Genomic DNA, 17,156 nt, shown 5'->3' on the forward strand with positions numbered 1-17,156 from the left:
CTGATTTTTCTTTCCGCGTCCCAGTGCCGTTCTCTTTTTTCCAGCTACTTCTCCGCGAACATATACGTACCGTTCACCGCCTATGGTAATGCCGTTTTTCTGCAACTCGCTTGCATCGGCACACATTCCGGAGACAATAGACTTCACCTCTTCGGCGGTCACCTGGAAGAAAATGAAATGAGGGCTTGTGGCACGCCCCCCTTTTTATTTAGCAAGGCAAACTGTTCGTCTGATAGGTACAGAGGAAAAGACGCTCTTGTCCCTAATCTCTCCGTTACCTCCAGGCCAGGTGTTGTAGCCCAAAGCGTTCCGTCTCTCCCGTGAATAGCCGCCTTAGACACGCACTTGGGATTGTGATTAATTAGCCCAGTATCGATGTGCGCTTGCCAGCCGACGCTCATCCCGACTACGACGTTTTTCGCTGAGAAATCGCGGCGCTTTCTACGTAGGGCGTAACCCCTTGATGGTGACTCGAGTCCCTCCCACTAGACAGGATTTGATATTAATAACGAATTTTCTACACATGCACTAAAACACTTCCAATGTTCGACTCGACGAGTCTGATCTTATTTCCAGTATTCGATTCCGAATCGGCCTTTTCTGAATAAAGGCCAACAGCCATTGAGTAGATTTCCTTATCAGTCACAGGTGGTTGCACAGAGGGAAGGAGCATCTGTAAGATACACAGTACAGTACTCAGACTACAGCAACGCGTACGTATCCAACTACAGTATCACTAACCCTATCTGACTTGGCCCTGAGTTTCGCTCGAATGTTCAAGTCTTGACGAGCTGTCAGCGCTCGTCGGCACGATCCGATATTCGAAAAGAGGATTCCTTCATCGGCTCTCTTCGCCGCCAAGGCGGCGGCGCTCGCTCCCAACGTCGTCTCGCCCAAAACGGGACAATCCTTCGTCACTCGACTCATCAACTCGGCGCCGGCCAATCGATCCGAAACGCCGACGCGCGACAGAATAGCGGCCGGCGTCCACCGTCGCAGCAGCGACTCGGTCTCGTCTCGACGCGCCGTCGCGTCCTCGCGAAGCAAACCCTCCCAATCGACGGATATCCCCACGTCTCGACCGACCATCATCTCCAGCATCTTACCGCGGTTGTCGTCCAGACCGTCGCTGTCCGCCGCATCGGACAGCGTCTCCAGTTGCAACTCCTTGAGCAAATCCTGCTCAGAGACGGCCGTCGTCTTTGAGTCGTCCCTTTTTCGGCTCTCGTGCTCGGTCTCTGAATCGCGTACTGCTCTCGATCTCTCTCGACGTCCGCGCTCTTTCGATCGGTCCCTGTGATGACGATAGGAGCTGCGTTCGCTGCCGCCGCCGCTGCGATCACTCGACCGTTTGCCGCGACGGTAGGACGCGTCGCGAGCGCGCGAGTCGTGGTGACTTCCGCGACTGCCTCCTCCTCCTCCTCCGACGGCGTCATCGTCCTTTTTCTTCGTTTCTTTGGTCGTCGGTTCGCGTCGATCCGACTTTGCGCTACTGCGATCGCTTCTCCCTTTGCTCTTCTCTCTCTTGACGTCGCGGGATTTCTCCTTCGCCGCCGGCGGTAGCGGCGTCTTTTCCTTTGACTTGGATTCGGCCGAATCCTTTCTTTCCCTTTCCCTGGTCTCTACGGAACCGCGCGCCGATTCGCTTACACTCTGCTTCGTTTCTGCTTTGGAGTCTGTCGCCGCGGCTGCGACGGCGTCAACATCTTCCACTTCGTCGACAATATGAAGCTCCGTTGCCGGGACGGGCGCTAATATCGTAGATTCCTCCGACTCCTTCAGTCGTTTCTCTTTACTTCTTTGATATGACGGCGACGTCGACTTTTCTCTCTTACGTTTACGCGACGAAGTCGTCTTATCGTGCGTCTCTTTACCTCTCGCAGCATCCTTCTGCAACGGTTCTTCGGCTCCTTCAGTTCTCCGCCTCTCTCGTCCCCTATGACTCTCCTTTTTCCCTTTTGCCGTTTCGGTAGCAATAGCCTTATCCTTGTCCCTGCTTGCGCCGCCGCCGCCGCCGCTCTTCGTTCTATCGCGCTTGCTGTCGCCGCTCTTTCTTTCTCTTTCCTTACCGCGTTCTTTTCCCTTGTCCTTCTCGCGCTCCTTTCCTCCACGCACTTTCTCCTTCGTCTTCTCTTTCGGCTTTTCCTTCTCGTCGCGCGACGTAGTCCTGCCGTGCTTATCGTGCCTTTCTCGTCTCTCTTTTACGTCTCTTTTCCCTTTCCCATCTCTCTTTCCAGAATCCTTCTCCTTCTCGACTTTCACGCTCTCCTTCTTTTCGTCCCTCTTATAGTCGTCGCGATGCGTCGCCGAAGATTTTCCACTGCCAGCGCCTCGCCTCTCCTCTTTCTGGCCAGTCCCCCGAACGATCTTCACAACTTTAGTCTTTTTTGAAGGCTCCGATATTTCTCCCACCCCAGTCGGACTAATCGCCTCTTTTCCTCTGTGCTCCCCCTCGCTTTTCATAATCACACTCGGAAGAGGCCCGCCGACGGCCGTCACGTGACTCTTCAATGCAACGCTACTCGACATCGAACTTCGTTCCCTCTTTCGTTTCTCTCGCGAATCGTCGTCGTCGGATATATCCGAGAGATCGTGGAGCGATGAAGATGCCAAGCTCACGTCAACGGAAAGTGGGACCTCTTTGTCCTTGTCCTTATGAGGAGGAGGAGGTGGCTCTTCTACTGGTCTCTCTTTCTTATGAGATGAAGATGGAATCTTTTTCGCCGGTGATGCCGAGCTGCCTGAGTCGTCTAAAGGTCTGTATCACAAATTAAATTATCACAAATTAAATTATCTTATGCAACGCAGTGAAAATTTGTTTTCCCTTTTACCGTTTTCTTGTCGTGGCGCTTCTTGGTTCCGGTGAGGGGCCCCTGGCTGCGTTTTCGTGCGAGAATTTGCAGTCGTCGTATGGACATTCGCCTCGTGACGCCCAGTGGCGACAGACCTTCTTGCCAGAAGCCTTCTTCTGAGAGAGAGATGCTCGAATTGCGGTGAAAACCACACTGGGAGACCCCACCTCGCGATCTTTTGAACTGTGCGAGCCGAGTCGCTCAAAAACGCTCCCAGACGGCCGCCTAGATCGTCCTCCTTCGCTCAAAGTTACTTTTCGCCCCGAACGTGATGACATTCGATCAGGGACATTCGATGTGAACTAGGCCTAGCGCGCGCGTGAATCGAAGGGCGTTGACCGTTAACAGCAAATGGACGAGGAAGCGATGGTGGCTTCTCTTGCTCTTCACGTTGTCGTTCTACCAACGCTGGATCAGGTAGGTTTAAATCGTTTCTCATTTATTTCTCCATTCGAGAAATCGGCCGTGTAGTTGGAGCAGCCTCGCAGCATTGCAGCCGCCCAGACGCTGCGATCTGCCTTTAATAAAGTCGAAAGAGCTAATCCAGGCTTGACGCAAGACTTCCTCGCAGGAATTCTGGACGCTGGTGTGTCCGTAGTCGAAGACACGCCCTATCACATAAACGCTCTCTCTCTCTATCTCATAGAAAAGACAAGCATCAACTTGGTCGAATCTCTTCTGAGACTTTCTTGCGAAGAAGTAGACGGTAATGAAAAAAAATTGTAGATTTAGCAAAGGTTTGGGGAGTCCCATTCCCAGTTCCTTTTATTAGTGGCCATATGCACATCTGGGCTCTTCTGTATTGCACGTACATGTAGTAGTGGTCACTGTAAACAGGTGCTCACTATCTTGATTGCAACCACCCGTGATATTAACTGTCAATAAAAATAGACAGTTAATTAAAACAGTGCTAACTTTTCAGTGTATACCTTGGATCGTCCCGAGGCGGAATTCGTACAGCTGAATAGAAAAGCAAATGGCTTGAAAAGAATCCTAAGCAGGATTCCGCAGGAAATCAACGATCGCTCTCGTTTCCTGCAAACCATCAAGTATATATTTGTTTAGCCTTGATGGCTTTTTCTCTAACGCTTTTATAAGGGATATTGCTGGTGCAATCAAAGAATTATTAGATGCCGTCAACGTCGTGTCAAAAGCTCAGCAGGCCTCTGAGAAGATGAAGGAGTACAAGAAGGTAAGTAAATTCAAAGTAAGCAAGAAAAGGATCTTACCGTAAAATTTAACTAAATCGTTTACAGGTCTTGGAACAAAACAAGAAAAGCTTCGTGAAGCATTCCAAAAGCTTTAGTGACACACTAAAACGATATTTCAAAGACGGAAAGTAGGAAATTTTCATCCCCCCTATTGGCTACCACTGAACCTCATTATCTCTCTTCAGATCTGACAACGTCTTCCTCAGCGCAAATCGTCTGATCAATCAAACGAACGCTCTATTGAGAATTTTCAAAGCAGCCAGTGTAGATATATAGATACAGTAGCGCCTAGATTGCGCAAAAACGCGACTTTTTTGTAGTCTTTTGCCGTTTGAGTCATAATAATGCAAAGTTTTGCACCAAAAAAACGGAGTGGAATGATGTCTAACTGCCGCTGACTAATAATCTTAAGCCCATCTAACTAACTTCATATCTCCGTCTCGAACCTCCACCTGTTGTGGCTTCCGGTTCCGTTATCCTGAAAAGATAGGATTAGGAGAAATCGAGCGATTTTGACTGGAACGAACGGCAAGTTCCCCGTCTGGAGTCAAGCGGCCGGTCGGCGAGCGTGGATTCCCTTCGTCCCTTGATATCAAAGCAATATAACGAGAGGTAAATGACTGCAGGTGTTTTCTGTCACCTCGGTGTAAGAAGAAGAGGACTCGTGTCACGATCGAAAGCTATAAGAAGAAAAGACACGCGCATTTAGACAAGCGTACAATTTGCAATCAGTTAGTTAGTTAGTAGCAGAGTCATCGCACAACTTGGTGAGTGAGAACAATGGACATCCGTTCTACTTATACCGGCTCTTGAGAGAAAGGGACTTAGATCGGGCCGATGGGAAGAGGAAATCGTCGTCATCACCGCTCAGGTGATCAGGGGTGACTGATAAATAAGAGAAATTTTGATATAGCGCTCTTACCAGGCGCCAGATACCCCCGCCCCCACGGTATTTTCGCTTGCATATACTTACGAGCTGTTATGTGACGAAGGCAGTAAGCCTCGATGACTTTCAGGATGGCGTCATCGTCCTCAAGAGAAGCGTCGGCTTCGTTGACCGGTTCTACAAGACCATGTATAAGGCATTCTCCTCTCTTGGGTTGGAATTCTACTTTTCTTGTAACGATCCTCTGCAAAAAAAAAGACTTTACATAAACAACTATCTAAGAATAGACTCAAACTAACTCTTTGTTCCCTTTTTCACTGCCTTTGACCTCTTATTAGACGATTTCGGACTCTTAGGCCCATGATCCTGATCAAATAGAAAGACAGCTTCGTTGCAACGACGCCACCGCTCTTTCTCATCCATCAAACCTCGTTCGTTTGCAGGGCATTCGCCTTGGCTGGAGGAGCGGGCCTCAGCGACCGAAAACCCCAATACGTGGGCCTGGTTATGGGCGCGTGAATGGAGCTCATCGACGTCGACGATTGGTTTCCTTTCTGCTTTCGGTTGAACAGTTTCGCCGCGGCCGCGTTGAGACCGGTGGGCGCTTGAGAGGCGAAGAGGGTCTTGTAGTGCGGACTGGCCGGCGATTGGCTGACGCTGGGACGGCGAAGGCCGTGTCCGAAGACTTCCCAATTGGTCATCAAGCTGTCCTTGTCGTCAGCCGAGGCGCAGTGAAAATTATACTTTTGACCGACGGCTGATTGTGGGAAAATATTCTCCTTCGAGTTTCTAGTTTTTAATTGAATTACCTGTCATTTCGATTTGATAGGAATCCGATTCGTGAATGGATTTCAGTGTGACGTCAGATATAGAAAACTTTTTCTGCCATTTGCGTGAGAGAAAAGTTAAATCATATTCGCGTTCTAGTTTTTAATTAGGTACCTCCAAACAATATCCGCTGAGAGTGGGACTGACTGACAAGACAACGAAGGTGGAGGGAAACAGCAACAGAAATCGATCATCATAATTCTTTGAAAAGATACAAAAAATCAATGCACCCTTTTCTATCTCCTTCCTCGTTTCCCTTACCCCATCCAGGTGTTGGGTGACTGGTAACATAATGTTGCATTTACCCAATTCAGAGACAGGCTAGAAAGCAAAAGTATAGAGACAAGGCGATTTTTAAAAATCGTCATGGCAAAAATCGTCAAGACGATTTTAAAAAATCGTCAAGGCAAAAAATCGTCAAGACGATTTAAGAGAGACCATTAGGTTCATCAGAGGTACAGATAAAGATTGTGCGGGAAACAGGGGTTGCCACTGAGCAGTATTTCTTACCGTGCCTGTCCATCCTTCGATAGTTCCACTCAACATTTCCTGCTCCATTTCTTTCCGTTTTCTCACCAAATTAACTCTATCCTACAAAACACTCTCTCAGATAGCAACGAAATTAAGCAGAAGATTTACTTTCAATTTTCCAAACGTCTCGGACGCTTTCAGGCAATCGGCACAATCCAAATGCTTGTCCTAAAATAAAGAGACCAGCATTGGGGAAACTAGCAAATCCTGCGACTGATTTACCCCAATTTGCCTGTGCAATTCCAATAGCGACGTCGGATACTTTTCGAGTCTTCGAAACGGAAGGCTGAGGCTCATCGTGAGCGTCAAAAGACCGGGCACCGGTGCGCCGCGACTCTCCATAAACGCACCGAGTCTCTCTCTAAAAAAGGAATTGGGATAAAACGTTGGAAAAAAAAAACGTTGAGACATACTGATTATCTGTGACTAAAGCAACTGCGTAAGGATGATTGCCGCAGTAGGATTCGTGAACGCGACGAAACTGGGGATAGAGTTGGAGGAATAGACTTCCGAATTTCTGTTTTGAAAAAGGAGCGCTGCACGAATGATACAAGGTTATCGTGAGATCCCACAACGTATGCTTTTAATTAAACACCTTGCTACTATTTCGAGCTGTTGGACGAATTTGTTTTGGAATTCGACGACTTCGGTGAGATTTCCGCAAACGGTTTTGAGTTCGTTTTCGGTTAAACTGAATGCAGAAAAACTCTTGGGGTCTGATACTCTCGTAGAGACTTGACTTTACATTGCTTCTGCCGTGAGAGGTTTGACATACGTTTCCTGAAATTTCTACGCAACGAATCTTAGTTTTAAATGCGTGAGACGTCAAACGATTGTTCGAACTTGAAGACTTTCAACGTGACTTCTTTCGCTGCTTATCAAATCATCGAGAACCTACACAGGAAAAGCAAGCATGAGAAAGACGCGTATTCCCAATGCGGTGGTTGCCACACATACGTCCTTGTAATATTCCGGATATTCCTCCCCAATGACACTTTCCTCTACACATAAGATATTTAATTAGAAATCTCATGCAGTTGAGCTAATGGTGTCACACTAACGATACACACGCAATATGCATCTCTCGAAAATTATGACGTTAAAACTACTTTCATTTTTAGTTTCAATAGCTCTTCTGTCTCACCCTGAACTTCTGACTCCATTTCTCTCACATAGTTGCTCGGAAACCAGCCCGTTTTTCCGCGATGGGTCCCTTCCCACCAGCCCTCTCCCATGATCTTTGTCACTGTGATTACGTCGCCTTTTCGGAAAGTGAGCTATAGGAAAGAAATAGTAGAAGGGAGGGCCCCCTCTTATGTTCCGACGGCTTTTGCCTCATCTTCGACGCTTGTTTTGTAGTTGAACTTCGCTACCACTTGACACTTGACGATTCCTTGAACGCGATCCTTCTTTCCGTCTAATTCGTCCTAGAAGAGCGCGTCAAAAGAGAGATACCCAACCCGTCGATTTGCTGTACTTCAGTGGAAGGCGAAGAACAATTTCCCAAACGGCGTATCTCCTCCGTCATTCGGCTATGGAAGAGTTTTACGCGATACGAATTGTTGTTTCCTGAACGCGCGCTAAACGCAGGTGACGTCGTTAATGACGACACGAAATGACGACACGAAATGACGACACGAAATGACGACAGTTGATACACACGTGTGCATTTAAATAACCTTACAAAATGCGGTCAATTGTTGCATTCCAACCTTTGACGAGTTGGTTATGAAGGGCAACCACTGTCGCTTTGTAAGTGGAAACAGAAGCCAAATTGACAGCTTCAAATTTATCCATATCTGTTCCATCGTCTCCGGCGTGATCATACAGCTCTGTTGCGTGCACCTTGTCCCAATGGGGCTGCCCATTGTCCCAGTCAAACTCAACCCACGCTGTATATCTCCATTTATCTGATCGAATAGTGTAGCCCATGAGTCGTTCTTTCGGGTCGGTGCTTTTCGGCTTTGCGGGGTCAAAACGCGGAAATTGAGAAAACGCCGCGTACTTCCACTCCGCGTTAGGATCGTCGAGCAAAGGCGCCAGTGATCGACCCTCTAGACGAAATGACGGCTTCGGAATACCGGCGAGATCGACTAGCGTTGGAAATAAGTCGACCAGCTCGACTAGAGCCGGAGAAGACTTGCCAGGCTGCTTTTGATCTGGTGACCGAATGATGAGAGGAACTCGTGCGGCCAGCTCGTAATTCGTGCACTAAAAGTAAACAAAGCATTACAACACAAAAGGACCAAGTAGCTAGCTCTATATACAGTCTGACTATTTTTCTTTTTGACTAATCAAGAATGAGTAGCACGTACCTTCCCCCATTCCCCAAGTTCACCCAGCTGGTATCCGTGGTCGCCCCAAAAGGCTATGACCGTCTCGTTAGCAAGTCCAGATTCTTCGAGTTCGTCAAGCACTCTTCCAAGTTGGAAGTCGGTGAGACTCACTGACGAGTAGTAAGCGCGGCGAAGATTGTGAGCGAGCCAATCCGGAAGGGCTTCCAGTCCATTGGTATTATTGACGTAAGGAGACACATCTGGTATGCCACGAATTTCGCCGTTGGCGTAAAAGGCGACAGAGGGCGCGTCTTTCGGAGGTACTTTTCGCGCTGCAAGCTTAATTGAGCTATTCGGATAAAGCTCGAAATAAGATCGAGGAGCTTTGAAAGAAAGGTGAGGTCGCTTAAAACCGACAGCGAGAAAGAACGGTTGGTCTTGGCCATCCGAGAGTTTCGCTTTGGTTCCGTACAGTTTAAGCTGTCGAATAGCCTCGTTTGCTATAAGGCCTTCCGGATAGCACGAATCCGGACAGTCAGTAGTTGCCCAGGAAAGATCAGCGCCCCAAGTTCCAGCTTTCTCAAAACACTGCAATAAAAAGAAATTAAATTTCTGCACGAAATAAATTGTACCAACCTTTATGCAGTCTTCGTCCTGCACGCAGCCGCTGCCGTTAGGAAAGTGCTGCATTGCAGTACTTTGCACTGTGTCGTTGTGAAATTGATCGCAGAAGAAATAGGGCTTAGACCATGAATACGGCATGTCGCCTCCGCCTTCGTCTTTTGCCGGACCTCCGGACGAAGATCCTGGATGCCAGATTTTACCTCCGCCGGTTGCTTCGTAACCGTTTGCCTTGAAGTACTGTGACAGCGTAACGACGTCAGCTCCGTTTGGCATTGTGTGACGAAAGTACGGACCGATGTCCCAGATACGCGTCGAGTCAGGGCGAAGGCCCGTTAGAAGACTTGTGCGTGAAGGACTGCAGACGGCTTCTTGGCAGTAAGCGCGTGTAAAGACTGTTCCACTTTTTGCAAGTCTTGCTAGGTTCGGAGTGTGCATAAAGTCGAAGCCGTACGGCTCCAGTTCTGGCCGCAAGTCGTCCACGCCAATAAAGAGAATGTTGCGTGGACGAGGGGACCCTGCTCCGAGAGCAAAAAGGGCCACCAGAGAAAAGAGTCGGTAAGCAGCCATGCGAGAGAACAAACAACAATCCCACGCGCCTTTTACTATCCGGGCAGGCGATCCTACCCGCTCGCGGGAAGGTAAAGCAAATTACGGAATACCTTGTACTTTTGCTCTGTTATGCGCAGAGGTCTTCAAATCGAACTGCGTAAAATTTAACAGAAAGCGTAAGAGTCAATTACTGACTATTTCTTAAAAAGACGGCCGAGTGCGCCAAGCAAACGGAGAGCTTCTTTTCGCTCGTCTATGTCAGTAAGCTGAATTACCTTCAATAAAGTCCGAGACGATACCAAAGTTTCATACTGGCGTCCGCCGTGCCCAACGGTTCGCTCAATAATACCTTTGCATCAAAAGGAGATCTGATTAAGTTTAGCTGATTTTCTTAACATATCTAAACCTGGAGTCTTTGTAGAAACTTGGGTACAGAAGAGGAGTACTCTGCGCCGTATGCTCCGCGACGTGCAGTACTTGTCCACAACGCCAGTAATCTAAAAAATTAATTCTCTTTATATAATTATATTCGTTTTGCGCCGACGCCTGCACTTTTTGCTGGTAATCTCCCCCGTGCCAATTTCGTCTATAAACTGTCTCCCCCTTCGACTTGACCAACTTCATCAGACCGCTCCATTCTAGGGAAGACAATCCGAGGAGACTGGCCACTACGGAGTCAAAAGCAAACGCAAGCGCTTCGCCGGTACCATCATCAACAATACATCTAGTAGAGAAAAGAGATAAAGAATACTGCGTTAGATTTACTAACTTTGCTTCAGCGATAAACTGCGGCTCTCCTTTGCACTTTTTACTGCAATCTCTTCCGTACAAAACCTGCCGACAGTCGCCGCAGATCCATTTGAAGCAAGCACGCTGGCACGCCGTAATGCAACACTGAACAGCGGAGATGTGCCGCACTTGCGGATTTCCCGCAGCGTCGTAGGAAAAGTCGCCCAATTGAACACGCTCCGCGCCAGCAAAACTCTCCAAAGAAACAGCGTCGCCTTCCAGCTCACACCGTCTATCTCGGCCGCCGCCGCCGCCGCCGCCGCCGCCGCCGCCGCCGCCGCCGCCGCCGCCGCCGCCAAATTCAAGGATTTCCACGACCGTAGTCGCATTAGCAACGCAATAGACGCGACCGGTGTTCCGCGCGACCCGTCGATTGACATTGAGAACAGCGACCTTGACTCCGATCACTATGCCAAAGGGAACCCGGCACTGGTCCACGTGGAAATAGACGCGGACGTCGTCCGGTCCCATCGCATCGCGAACGGTCATCTCCACGGCGTCATTGGTGATCGCGTGAGAGACAACCAAGCCGGCGAAAGAGAAGAGACTATTGAGCTGATCGTCGAGAACGTCGACGACTCTTTTTAAAGACGAGCCGGGTAGGACACCGTTGCTTCTTTGAGTTCTTTCGTCACCGTCGTCGACGTCGAGAAGTCTCATGTGATTCGAGTCGAAAGCAAGCGGTTGGAAGATTCTCGCCGTCAAGTGTTTGTCCAAGCACGACTCGCAGATGCCTGATAAAGAATAGTGACTATCGATGCGTAGTAAGCCATGAAGGTAAAGGCTCCTAAACTCCATGACTAGGTGTTGAACGGAATTTCCGCGGCTGAAGAAGTTGAACGAAGCAGTGAACGTATTTAATGGGGAGAGAGGAGCGGACTTGGTCGTCAGTCGAAGTCGAATCTTCGACTTGGACTCCCTCGCGCATTTGCAGCACGACTTCGAGGCAAGCGATGCGCCTTTCGGTTTGGTGAAAACTCGATGGGATTTTCTCATGTCAATCAGTGCAAATGGGACGTCGTCTTTCGTCGCTGACCTAGCTAGCCCAAGATGAGGACGAACCATCCAAACGTCGTCTAGATGGGCGATCTTGAGGTAAGAAGACGATCTGTGACCGTCGTCGCCATCGCCGTGCGTTGCCGTCGCGACGTCGATGATACCGGTTGAGTCTCGTAGTCGAACTTTGCCCTTGGAATCAACGGTGAAAATCCCTAAATATACCTAAAAAGAAACATAGTCAAAACACAGAGCCGACATAGTGCTAATGAACCATTTAAAAGTACAGTACTGTATACCGTTACGTCGGAGCAAGAGTAACTACCTACCTGAATGAGGTTCTCCAATTACCAAAATTCATTTCTTACTTTTTCGTTACTTTCTGACGTCATCCCGGGTTTCAATTTGCTGCAATTTTCAAGGAGCTCTTTGACGGATCCAATCTGGGGCGGAATCGGTCTCGACGTGGAAACATTGCACACGTGCGGATCGCTGAAGACCTCCTCATACGCGTTACAGCCGAGTTGATCAGAACTCGAAGACATCAAGGCCGCATAGAGAGTATCAACGACGCCCTTTTTCATCTTGTATCTCATCTCTCTATCAAACAAAAGAGAAGTAAGTTTTCAAATTAAATTCGGCGATTTTATCGATGCCTTGTATAGAAACGAGATTCACCCACCACTTCCGTTCTCCTAAAACCAAAAAGTAATAGTTTATCAGTATCTCCTCCTACAAGGTTTCCTTACGTCAAGGCCAAGTTTTTCTCTATGATCTGCATCGCTTCGACGTACCAGAGAAACTGAAGGGGAGACATATTCGGCAGGTGTTTGAAATAAACGCTGAGATTGTCGAGAAGCGGTTCGTAAGGCGCATCAAAAGGCGAAAAGTCGACGATTTTGAGTTGGGTAAATCGACAGCAGAACAGTCCCAAAACGGACTAAAACAAAAAAAATGAGAAGTCATACGTGGCGCTATACTTCGAAATCGAACGTAGGGGACAATCGCGCTTACATGACCGTGTTGCACTTGATGAGCGTTATCCAGTTGCAGTTTGGCTCCAACGCGTAACCCCCTCCCGTAGTGAACATTCGAATAATGACAGGTGTAGAGTCTGAGAGAAAGAGAGTGGTGTGTGTGAGCGATAACTGCATGTAGAAGTAAAAGACTTTATTCCGGAGTCAAGTTCGTAGATCCCCGCTTCTGCATTGATACAGGCGACGATCATATCCTACGATATTTACGACAACGCGAAAAAATAAAAAAAAAGTTTCCTACTTGGCGCGAGACGAAGAGGCAATTGTCCGTTTTCCTGTTGGATGTCGTTGAGGAGTGGTCACATTCTTCGTCCCCTATGAGCCTTCTTTTCGGATAAGGCAAGATGCTCGCTCCCTTTCTCTTCTTCGAAACTATTGCGCTCCTGGAATAATCTGGGCACTCGGTGATGGTCGAATCAGGACAGAGACTCCACAGAAGTTCGCCTGGTTGATCCTGGAAAAAAATCAAGCTCATAAATCGCATGAGACGTTTTGACGACGGTCTATCGGGTACTTTCAAATAGACTTTACGTAATTGCGTAATTGTGTAAACTCGATTGAGCTGAAGCAATTGACTCAAGTGAAGGAGAGAGTTGTGCTACAGGCAACTCGTGATAGCCATTCCCAACGAAAAGCATTAACAACGCAACCCTTACTTGCACTATGATACGAAGTATTTCTGATGTTTCCAAATCAGCGAATTTAATCACAAAGAAAGCCGCTCGGCCGGCGTTACTAAAAGCGCAGAATCTACTGCTTGCTATCTTCTATCAATAGGCTACTGCGACGGCCGCTCTTCGCCCGGAGTATATAAACATATACTGCGACAGCTGCCCTTCGCTTGAGTGTATAAGTATTCTTACCGGCAAACTGGACTAACTGAACAGCACATTCCAGAAACGGTATCAACATTACAGGGAGATAAACTAAGACTCTTTTTGATCTGTGATCCTAAGCAAACGCAGTCGGAAATCTCCAGATAGCCAAAGGGAAGACCGGATCTTCCGTTTCCTAAATACATATACCTTTATCGTTCTCAACGTCTACGGATTTATCTCACTTCGTAGCAAGTTCAATGCAAAGTCCGGCTTAGGAACGTACGTCCAGTGACGGACGACAACCAGTGAGTCAAGCCACGAAAGACTGCAGCTTGAAGGCACCTAAGGAATGAGGCATTCCCTTCCAAGCAACATAAAATATAGCCCGTTCAAACTGGGGCCTTCTGCTATCATTTGTGCTGTACCTCACATACTACTACTCCGCTTGAATCCTCGAAATAGAGTGCACCAACGTGCTCGGACGGAACGGTGCTACTAGGACTGCCGAGAATCCGACCCAACAACACAGTCGGTCGATGTGGCAGTAATCGTACGCCTGGCCCCAAATTTTTTTGCCAATAATATGAAACTTTTTCTACACATGTCCTACCACTTGGTTGACCATTTCTCATGCCCGAACTCTTCTGCTTCAGGACGCATCCCGCTATCACTCCATTACAATTTGCCTCTTTGGCTATGTTTTCGACCGAGCTAACGCCAATGTCGCTCTTGCACTCCGAGTCGTTGTTTGCGTGCGATGATGAGGTAAGAGCTGAAATGAGAGCAAGGCTTGCGCTGTCGACGTCCAAATTGACGTCGTTGTGAAACGAAATCGCTTGCTGAACGCTTCTACGTAGGCGAAGGAGCCAATCTCGCTAAGAACACCTCTCATCGCACCTACAGTTCTTGTCTACAATCGTATATACCAATTTTGATCCGATTTCTAGCGTGTTAGAGCCACAGAGATAGCTTGCAGCGTCAGAAACGAACTTTTCGGCCATCGCGCTTTCTAGCGCACGTTAGCATCTTTGTTTTGATGAAAATTGAGCATGGGGAAGCGACAACTTTTCTTCCATTGAAACAATTCAAATAGCTGCAAACTTACACCCTACAACAAAATAATTCTCATCTAATTTCACAGTCTACAGTTGTTTCATTCAGACGCCGCGTTTCCTGTACAAGCAAACTTCACCTCCAGAGACGACACGTATTGTCTTTACTCCCTAGAAACGTTCGATTACCGGTACAATAGGATAATACGCACGTATGTGCTCACCCGTAATTATGGTATTGCCTTCATAATTGAATGCACAGCTAAAAATTTCATCTGAATGACCTTCCAAAACCTGCAGGCACACTATGATACTATTTCTTCTAATGAAGTCATTGTTGAAATAATACCTGAACGCACTGCCCTGACGTTGGATCCCAAAGGCGAGCCGTTTTGTCAGTACTCGCGGTCAAAATTCTCGTTCCCTGGGAATTAAAAACGACCTATCCCCCCTTTCCTCGTAAGACAATCACGTAGCAAATTAAGAATATGACCCTCGCCTTGGATATTTCTCCTGTATGACCCTCAAGCTTGGATATCAATTCTCGCGTCATAGCACTATAGACTCTCCCCGTACCTAAAATCTACGGTAAAAGGCGTCTGTCTTTCTCTCTCTAAGCTTCTAGACCATCAGCTGATGAGGTCACTAAAAATTGTCCAGTGGAATCAAACGTGATATCAAGAACCTCGTCCTGATGACCCCTGATCAAAACAAAGATTCAAGTCCCAACCACTTCTATTCTGGCTTTCCATACCGAAACGTTGAAAGGCATTTTCCCGTCGTAGCGTCCCACAATTTACACGTACGATCCATCGATCCAGTAGCAATTAATTTTCCGTCGTAATTAAAAACGGCGTTGGATATTTCCAGCTGATGCCCAATCAAAGTGTGAATGCACCTGAGAAAAATAAAAAAAAATAAAATACGTACTGCAATCCCTTTCCTAAGCAAACCACCTTCCAGTTGTAACATCCCACACATTTACGGTGTGATCAAAGGAGCCAGTCAAGAGACTGGTTCCACTAGAATTAAAATTAAGCGAAATGATTTCCGCAGTGTGACCCTAAAGAATTTATTGACAATGTCCCCGCGTCCCCCCCTCTCTCCCTCCAGACTGAAAGTGTAGTGATTTCGCTTCCCGATTTCACGTCCCATATACGAGCTGTCGAGTCCATGCTGCCCGTGACGACGAGAGTGCTGTGAGGATTAAAAGTCAAGCAGACCTAGAACACCAAAAAAATAGAGAAATAGTCCGAGTCAAAGTAAGACAAACAATTTCAGCGGTGTGCCCTTTGAAAGTATGATAGCAGCGTCCAGACTCAGCATTCCACAACTAGCATTAATAACAAAAATTCCTTAATTAACACAATCATTTTCCTACCTTGCACGTCTTATCAAAAGACCCTGTAGCAATTTTATCCCTAAACAGATTTAATTAATTAATAAATAAATGACACGTGTTCGTTTTCTCTGCACTTACCCGTACGGATTATTAAAGGCAATTGCATAGACGACGTTCTTGTGTCCTTCCAACGTAACCAATTCCTCGCCCGAACTTGTGTCCCACACTTTGCACGTGCGATCGTAGCTGCCCGTTATGAATCTCGATCCCGACTTGTTGAACGCCACGTTGGTCAGGGGCAAAATGTGAGCACGTAGAACCTAAGAAAAAACAATTAATTAATTATTTTAATATTAGAATTTCTCTACTTTGAAAAGATAGAAGCGATGATCTTGTTGACTCAACTTCTGCTGCAATTCTACAAGTTTCTCATCAGTACTGCTACTACTATAAAATGTTCCTTTTTTTGACAGACTTGTTAACAGTTTCTTCACTTGGTCTTTTCTCGACGCTACGAGGGATCGGAGAGGTTCTTCCGTCGTTAGATCGTCGACTATTTCGTCTAAATCTGATCTGGATGTGCGGGATGTTAGACTGGGAGCTCGGTTCGTGTGTTTCACGCACTCCGGTGTCAAGTCGAGCAAATCGATCGTTTTGCTCTTTGTTTCTTGCGACTGTTCGTATTCCAAGGTAATTCCTAAGAGGTTTTACTTCAATTCGGATAGCTAAGAGAATCAAAGAAGCCACCTGGAGGGTAATATCGAAGGAGAAAACGCTTGAGTTTCATTCTGCTTTGGTTACGGTCCCGTAACACGGTAAGGTGTAATTAGTCAAAGGGCGCATGCGTCGTGAAGTGACTAATTTGTGGATTTTTACTACCGCAGACACTGCACCTGCAATTTATCGTAATGACGCACAGATGTCATTGACACCCCACCCCTCCCCACCCCAGTTAAGTTTTTGCTAGATGCGTCCTCGGTGTCCCGGTTCCGAAAAACCCGGAGCTACAAGTCTCCTCCCCCGTGCGGACCTTGCATAAAATGGGGCGTTGCCCTCTCCTGCGGACGTACGGGGTGCGCAAGTATCCATGGAGGTAGACTTTCAATAAGGGATGCCGGGCGCATATCGAAAGTGCACCGTAAGCTCGTTGCATTGCCCGCATTTCTCATAACTACCGACATCCGGTCACGTGAACCACACCCCCGCCACACCACTCACAACCGGTGCGATGGAATGCAAGATAAGCAAGTGATGACGTCAGCTCGGGTGCTGCAATCGAACACCGATTACAAGCAGCTGCCCGACAGCTAACATTCTCCAAAGCAATCGCTCCCTTTGGATTCTAAATCTTGAAGAAGCCCCACG

General features: G+C 47.5%; 6 protein-coding genes across 10 annotated transcripts; 1 reads left to right on the forward strand and 5 right to left on the reverse strand.

Annotated features, from left to right (window-relative positions):
* Positions 1-480: 480 nt before the first annotated feature.
* LOC136195740 (micronuclear linker histone polyprotein-like) lies at positions 481-3,181 on the reverse strand. 2 transcript variants are annotated; one of them, XM_065985182.1, is made up of 4 exons: positions 3,020-3,181; positions 2,832-2,968; positions 742-2,758; positions 481-673 (listed from the first exon to the last, which is right to left on the reverse strand). In XM_065985182.1, exons 1-4 carry the CDS (start codon positions 3,128-3,130, stop codon positions 518-520), a joined length of 2,421 nt encoding a protein of 806 aa, XP_065841254.1. In that variant the 5' UTR covers positions 3,131-3,181; the 3' UTR covers positions 481-517. The 2 variants fall into 2 exon arrangements, with proteins under 2 accessions (XP_065841254.1, XP_065841255.1); XM_065985183.1 differs by having other exon boundaries at positions 2,832-2,965; positions 3,020-3,176.
* On the forward strand, positions 3,170-4,451 carry LOC136195754 (programmed cell death protein 10-A-like). 2 transcript variants are annotated; one of them, XM_065985204.1, is made up of 7 exons: positions 3,170-3,269; positions 3,324-3,438; positions 3,499-3,558; positions 3,775-3,901; positions 3,951-4,059; positions 4,109-4,191; positions 4,249-4,451. In XM_065985204.1, exons 1-7 carry the CDS (start codon positions 3,204-3,206, stop codon positions 4,337-4,339), a joined length of 651 nt encoding a protein of 216 aa, XP_065841276.1. In that variant the 5' UTR covers positions 3,170-3,203; the 3' UTR covers positions 4,340-4,451. The 2 variants fall into 2 exon arrangements, with proteins under 2 accessions (XP_065841276.1, XP_065841277.1); XM_065985205.1 differs by having other exon boundaries at positions 3,951-4,044.
* On the reverse strand, positions 3,451-7,884 carry LOC136195743 (rho guanine nucleotide exchange factor 7-like). 3 transcript variants are annotated; one of them, XM_065985186.1, is made up of 26 exons: positions 7,786-7,884; positions 7,643-7,735; positions 7,453-7,585; positions 7,266-7,309; positions 7,152-7,202; positions 7,054-7,097; positions 6,904-6,999; positions 6,722-6,844; positions 6,531-6,669; positions 6,417-6,476; positions 6,288-6,368; positions 6,039-6,098; positions 5,892-5,978; positions 5,759-5,831; positions 5,378-5,706; positions 5,249-5,315; positions 5,176-5,193; positions 5,037-5,126; positions 4,704-4,743; positions 4,591-4,648; positions 4,490-4,541; positions 4,231-4,300; positions 4,082-4,165; positions 3,940-4,018; positions 3,782-3,887; positions 3,451-3,727 (listed from the first exon to the last, which is right to left on the reverse strand). In XM_065985186.1, exons 1-21 carry the CDS (start codon positions 7,834-7,836, stop codon positions 4,491-4,493), a joined length of 1,788 nt encoding a protein of 595 aa, XP_065841258.1. In that variant the 5' UTR covers positions 7,837-7,884; the 3' UTR covers positions 3,451-3,727; positions 3,782-3,887; positions 3,940-4,018; positions 4,082-4,165; positions 4,231-4,300; position 4,490. The 3 variants fall into 3 exon arrangements, with proteins under 3 accessions (XP_065841258.1, XP_065841259.1, XP_065841260.1); XM_065985187.1 differs by having other exon boundaries at positions 4,231-4,351; XM_065985188.1 differs by lacking the exons at positions 3,451-3,727; positions 3,782-3,887; positions 3,940-4,018; ... (2 more) ...; positions 4,490-4,541; positions 4,591-4,648 and having other exon boundaries at positions 4,711-4,948.
* A 73-nt stretch (positions 7,885-7,957) lies between these two features.
* On the reverse strand, positions 7,958-9,880 carry LOC136195744 (ulvan-active sulfatase-like). Its single transcript, XM_065985189.1, has 3 exons — positions 9,221-9,880; positions 8,624-9,172; positions 7,958-8,519 (listed from the first exon to the last, which is right to left on the reverse strand). The coding sequence occupies exons 1-3, from the start codon at positions 9,773-9,775 to the stop codon at positions 7,989-7,991; spliced, it is 1,635 nt and encodes a 544-aa protein (XP_065841261.1). The 5' UTR covers positions 9,776-9,880; the 3' UTR covers positions 7,958-7,988.
* A 4-nt stretch (positions 9,881-9,884) lies between these two features.
* Positions 9,885-14,447, reverse strand: LOC136195733 (CST complex subunit CTC1-like). The gene is made up of 17 exons (XM_065985172.1): positions 14,324-14,447; positions 14,008-14,272; positions 13,823-13,953; positions 13,640-13,739; positions 13,443-13,590; positions 13,236-13,314; positions 13,094-13,177; positions 12,821-13,033; positions 12,712-12,773; positions 12,557-12,656; positions 12,292-12,482; positions 12,199-12,237; positions 11,911-12,142; positions 10,527-11,767; positions 10,310-10,481; positions 10,164-10,254; positions 9,885-10,106 (listed from the first exon to the last, which is right to left on the reverse strand). The coding sequence occupies exons 1-17, from the start codon at positions 14,396-14,398 to the stop codon at positions 9,952-9,954; spliced, it is 3,378 nt and encodes a 1,125-aa protein (XP_065841244.1). The 5' UTR covers positions 14,399-14,447; the 3' UTR covers positions 9,885-9,951.
* On the reverse strand, positions 14,446-16,653 carry LOC136195748 (dynein assembly factor with WD repeat domains 1-like). Its single transcript, XM_065985195.1, has 15 exons — positions 16,539-16,653; positions 16,416-16,488; positions 16,267-16,364; positions 16,160-16,209; positions 15,930-16,111; positions 15,831-15,870; positions 15,723-15,782; positions 15,565-15,672; positions 15,406-15,512; positions 15,204-15,347; positions 15,077-15,150; positions 14,949-15,025; positions 14,799-14,891; positions 14,674-14,743; positions 14,446-14,620 (listed from the first exon to the last, which is right to left on the reverse strand). The coding sequence occupies exons 1-15, from the start codon at positions 16,576-16,578 to the stop codon at positions 14,586-14,588; spliced, it is 1,251 nt and encodes a 416-aa protein (XP_065841267.1). The 5' UTR covers positions 16,579-16,653; the 3' UTR covers positions 14,446-14,585.
* Between the last annotated feature and the right edge of the window lie 503 nt (positions 16,654-17,156).

Source organism: Oscarella lobularis, chromosome 14 (genome assembly GCF_947507565.1).
Source record: "Oscarella lobularis chromosome 14, ooOscLobu1.1, whole genome shotgun sequence".
NCBI classification, from domain to species: domain Eukaryota; kingdom Metazoa; phylum Porifera; class Homoscleromorpha; order Homosclerophorida; family Oscarellidae; genus Oscarella; species Oscarella lobularis.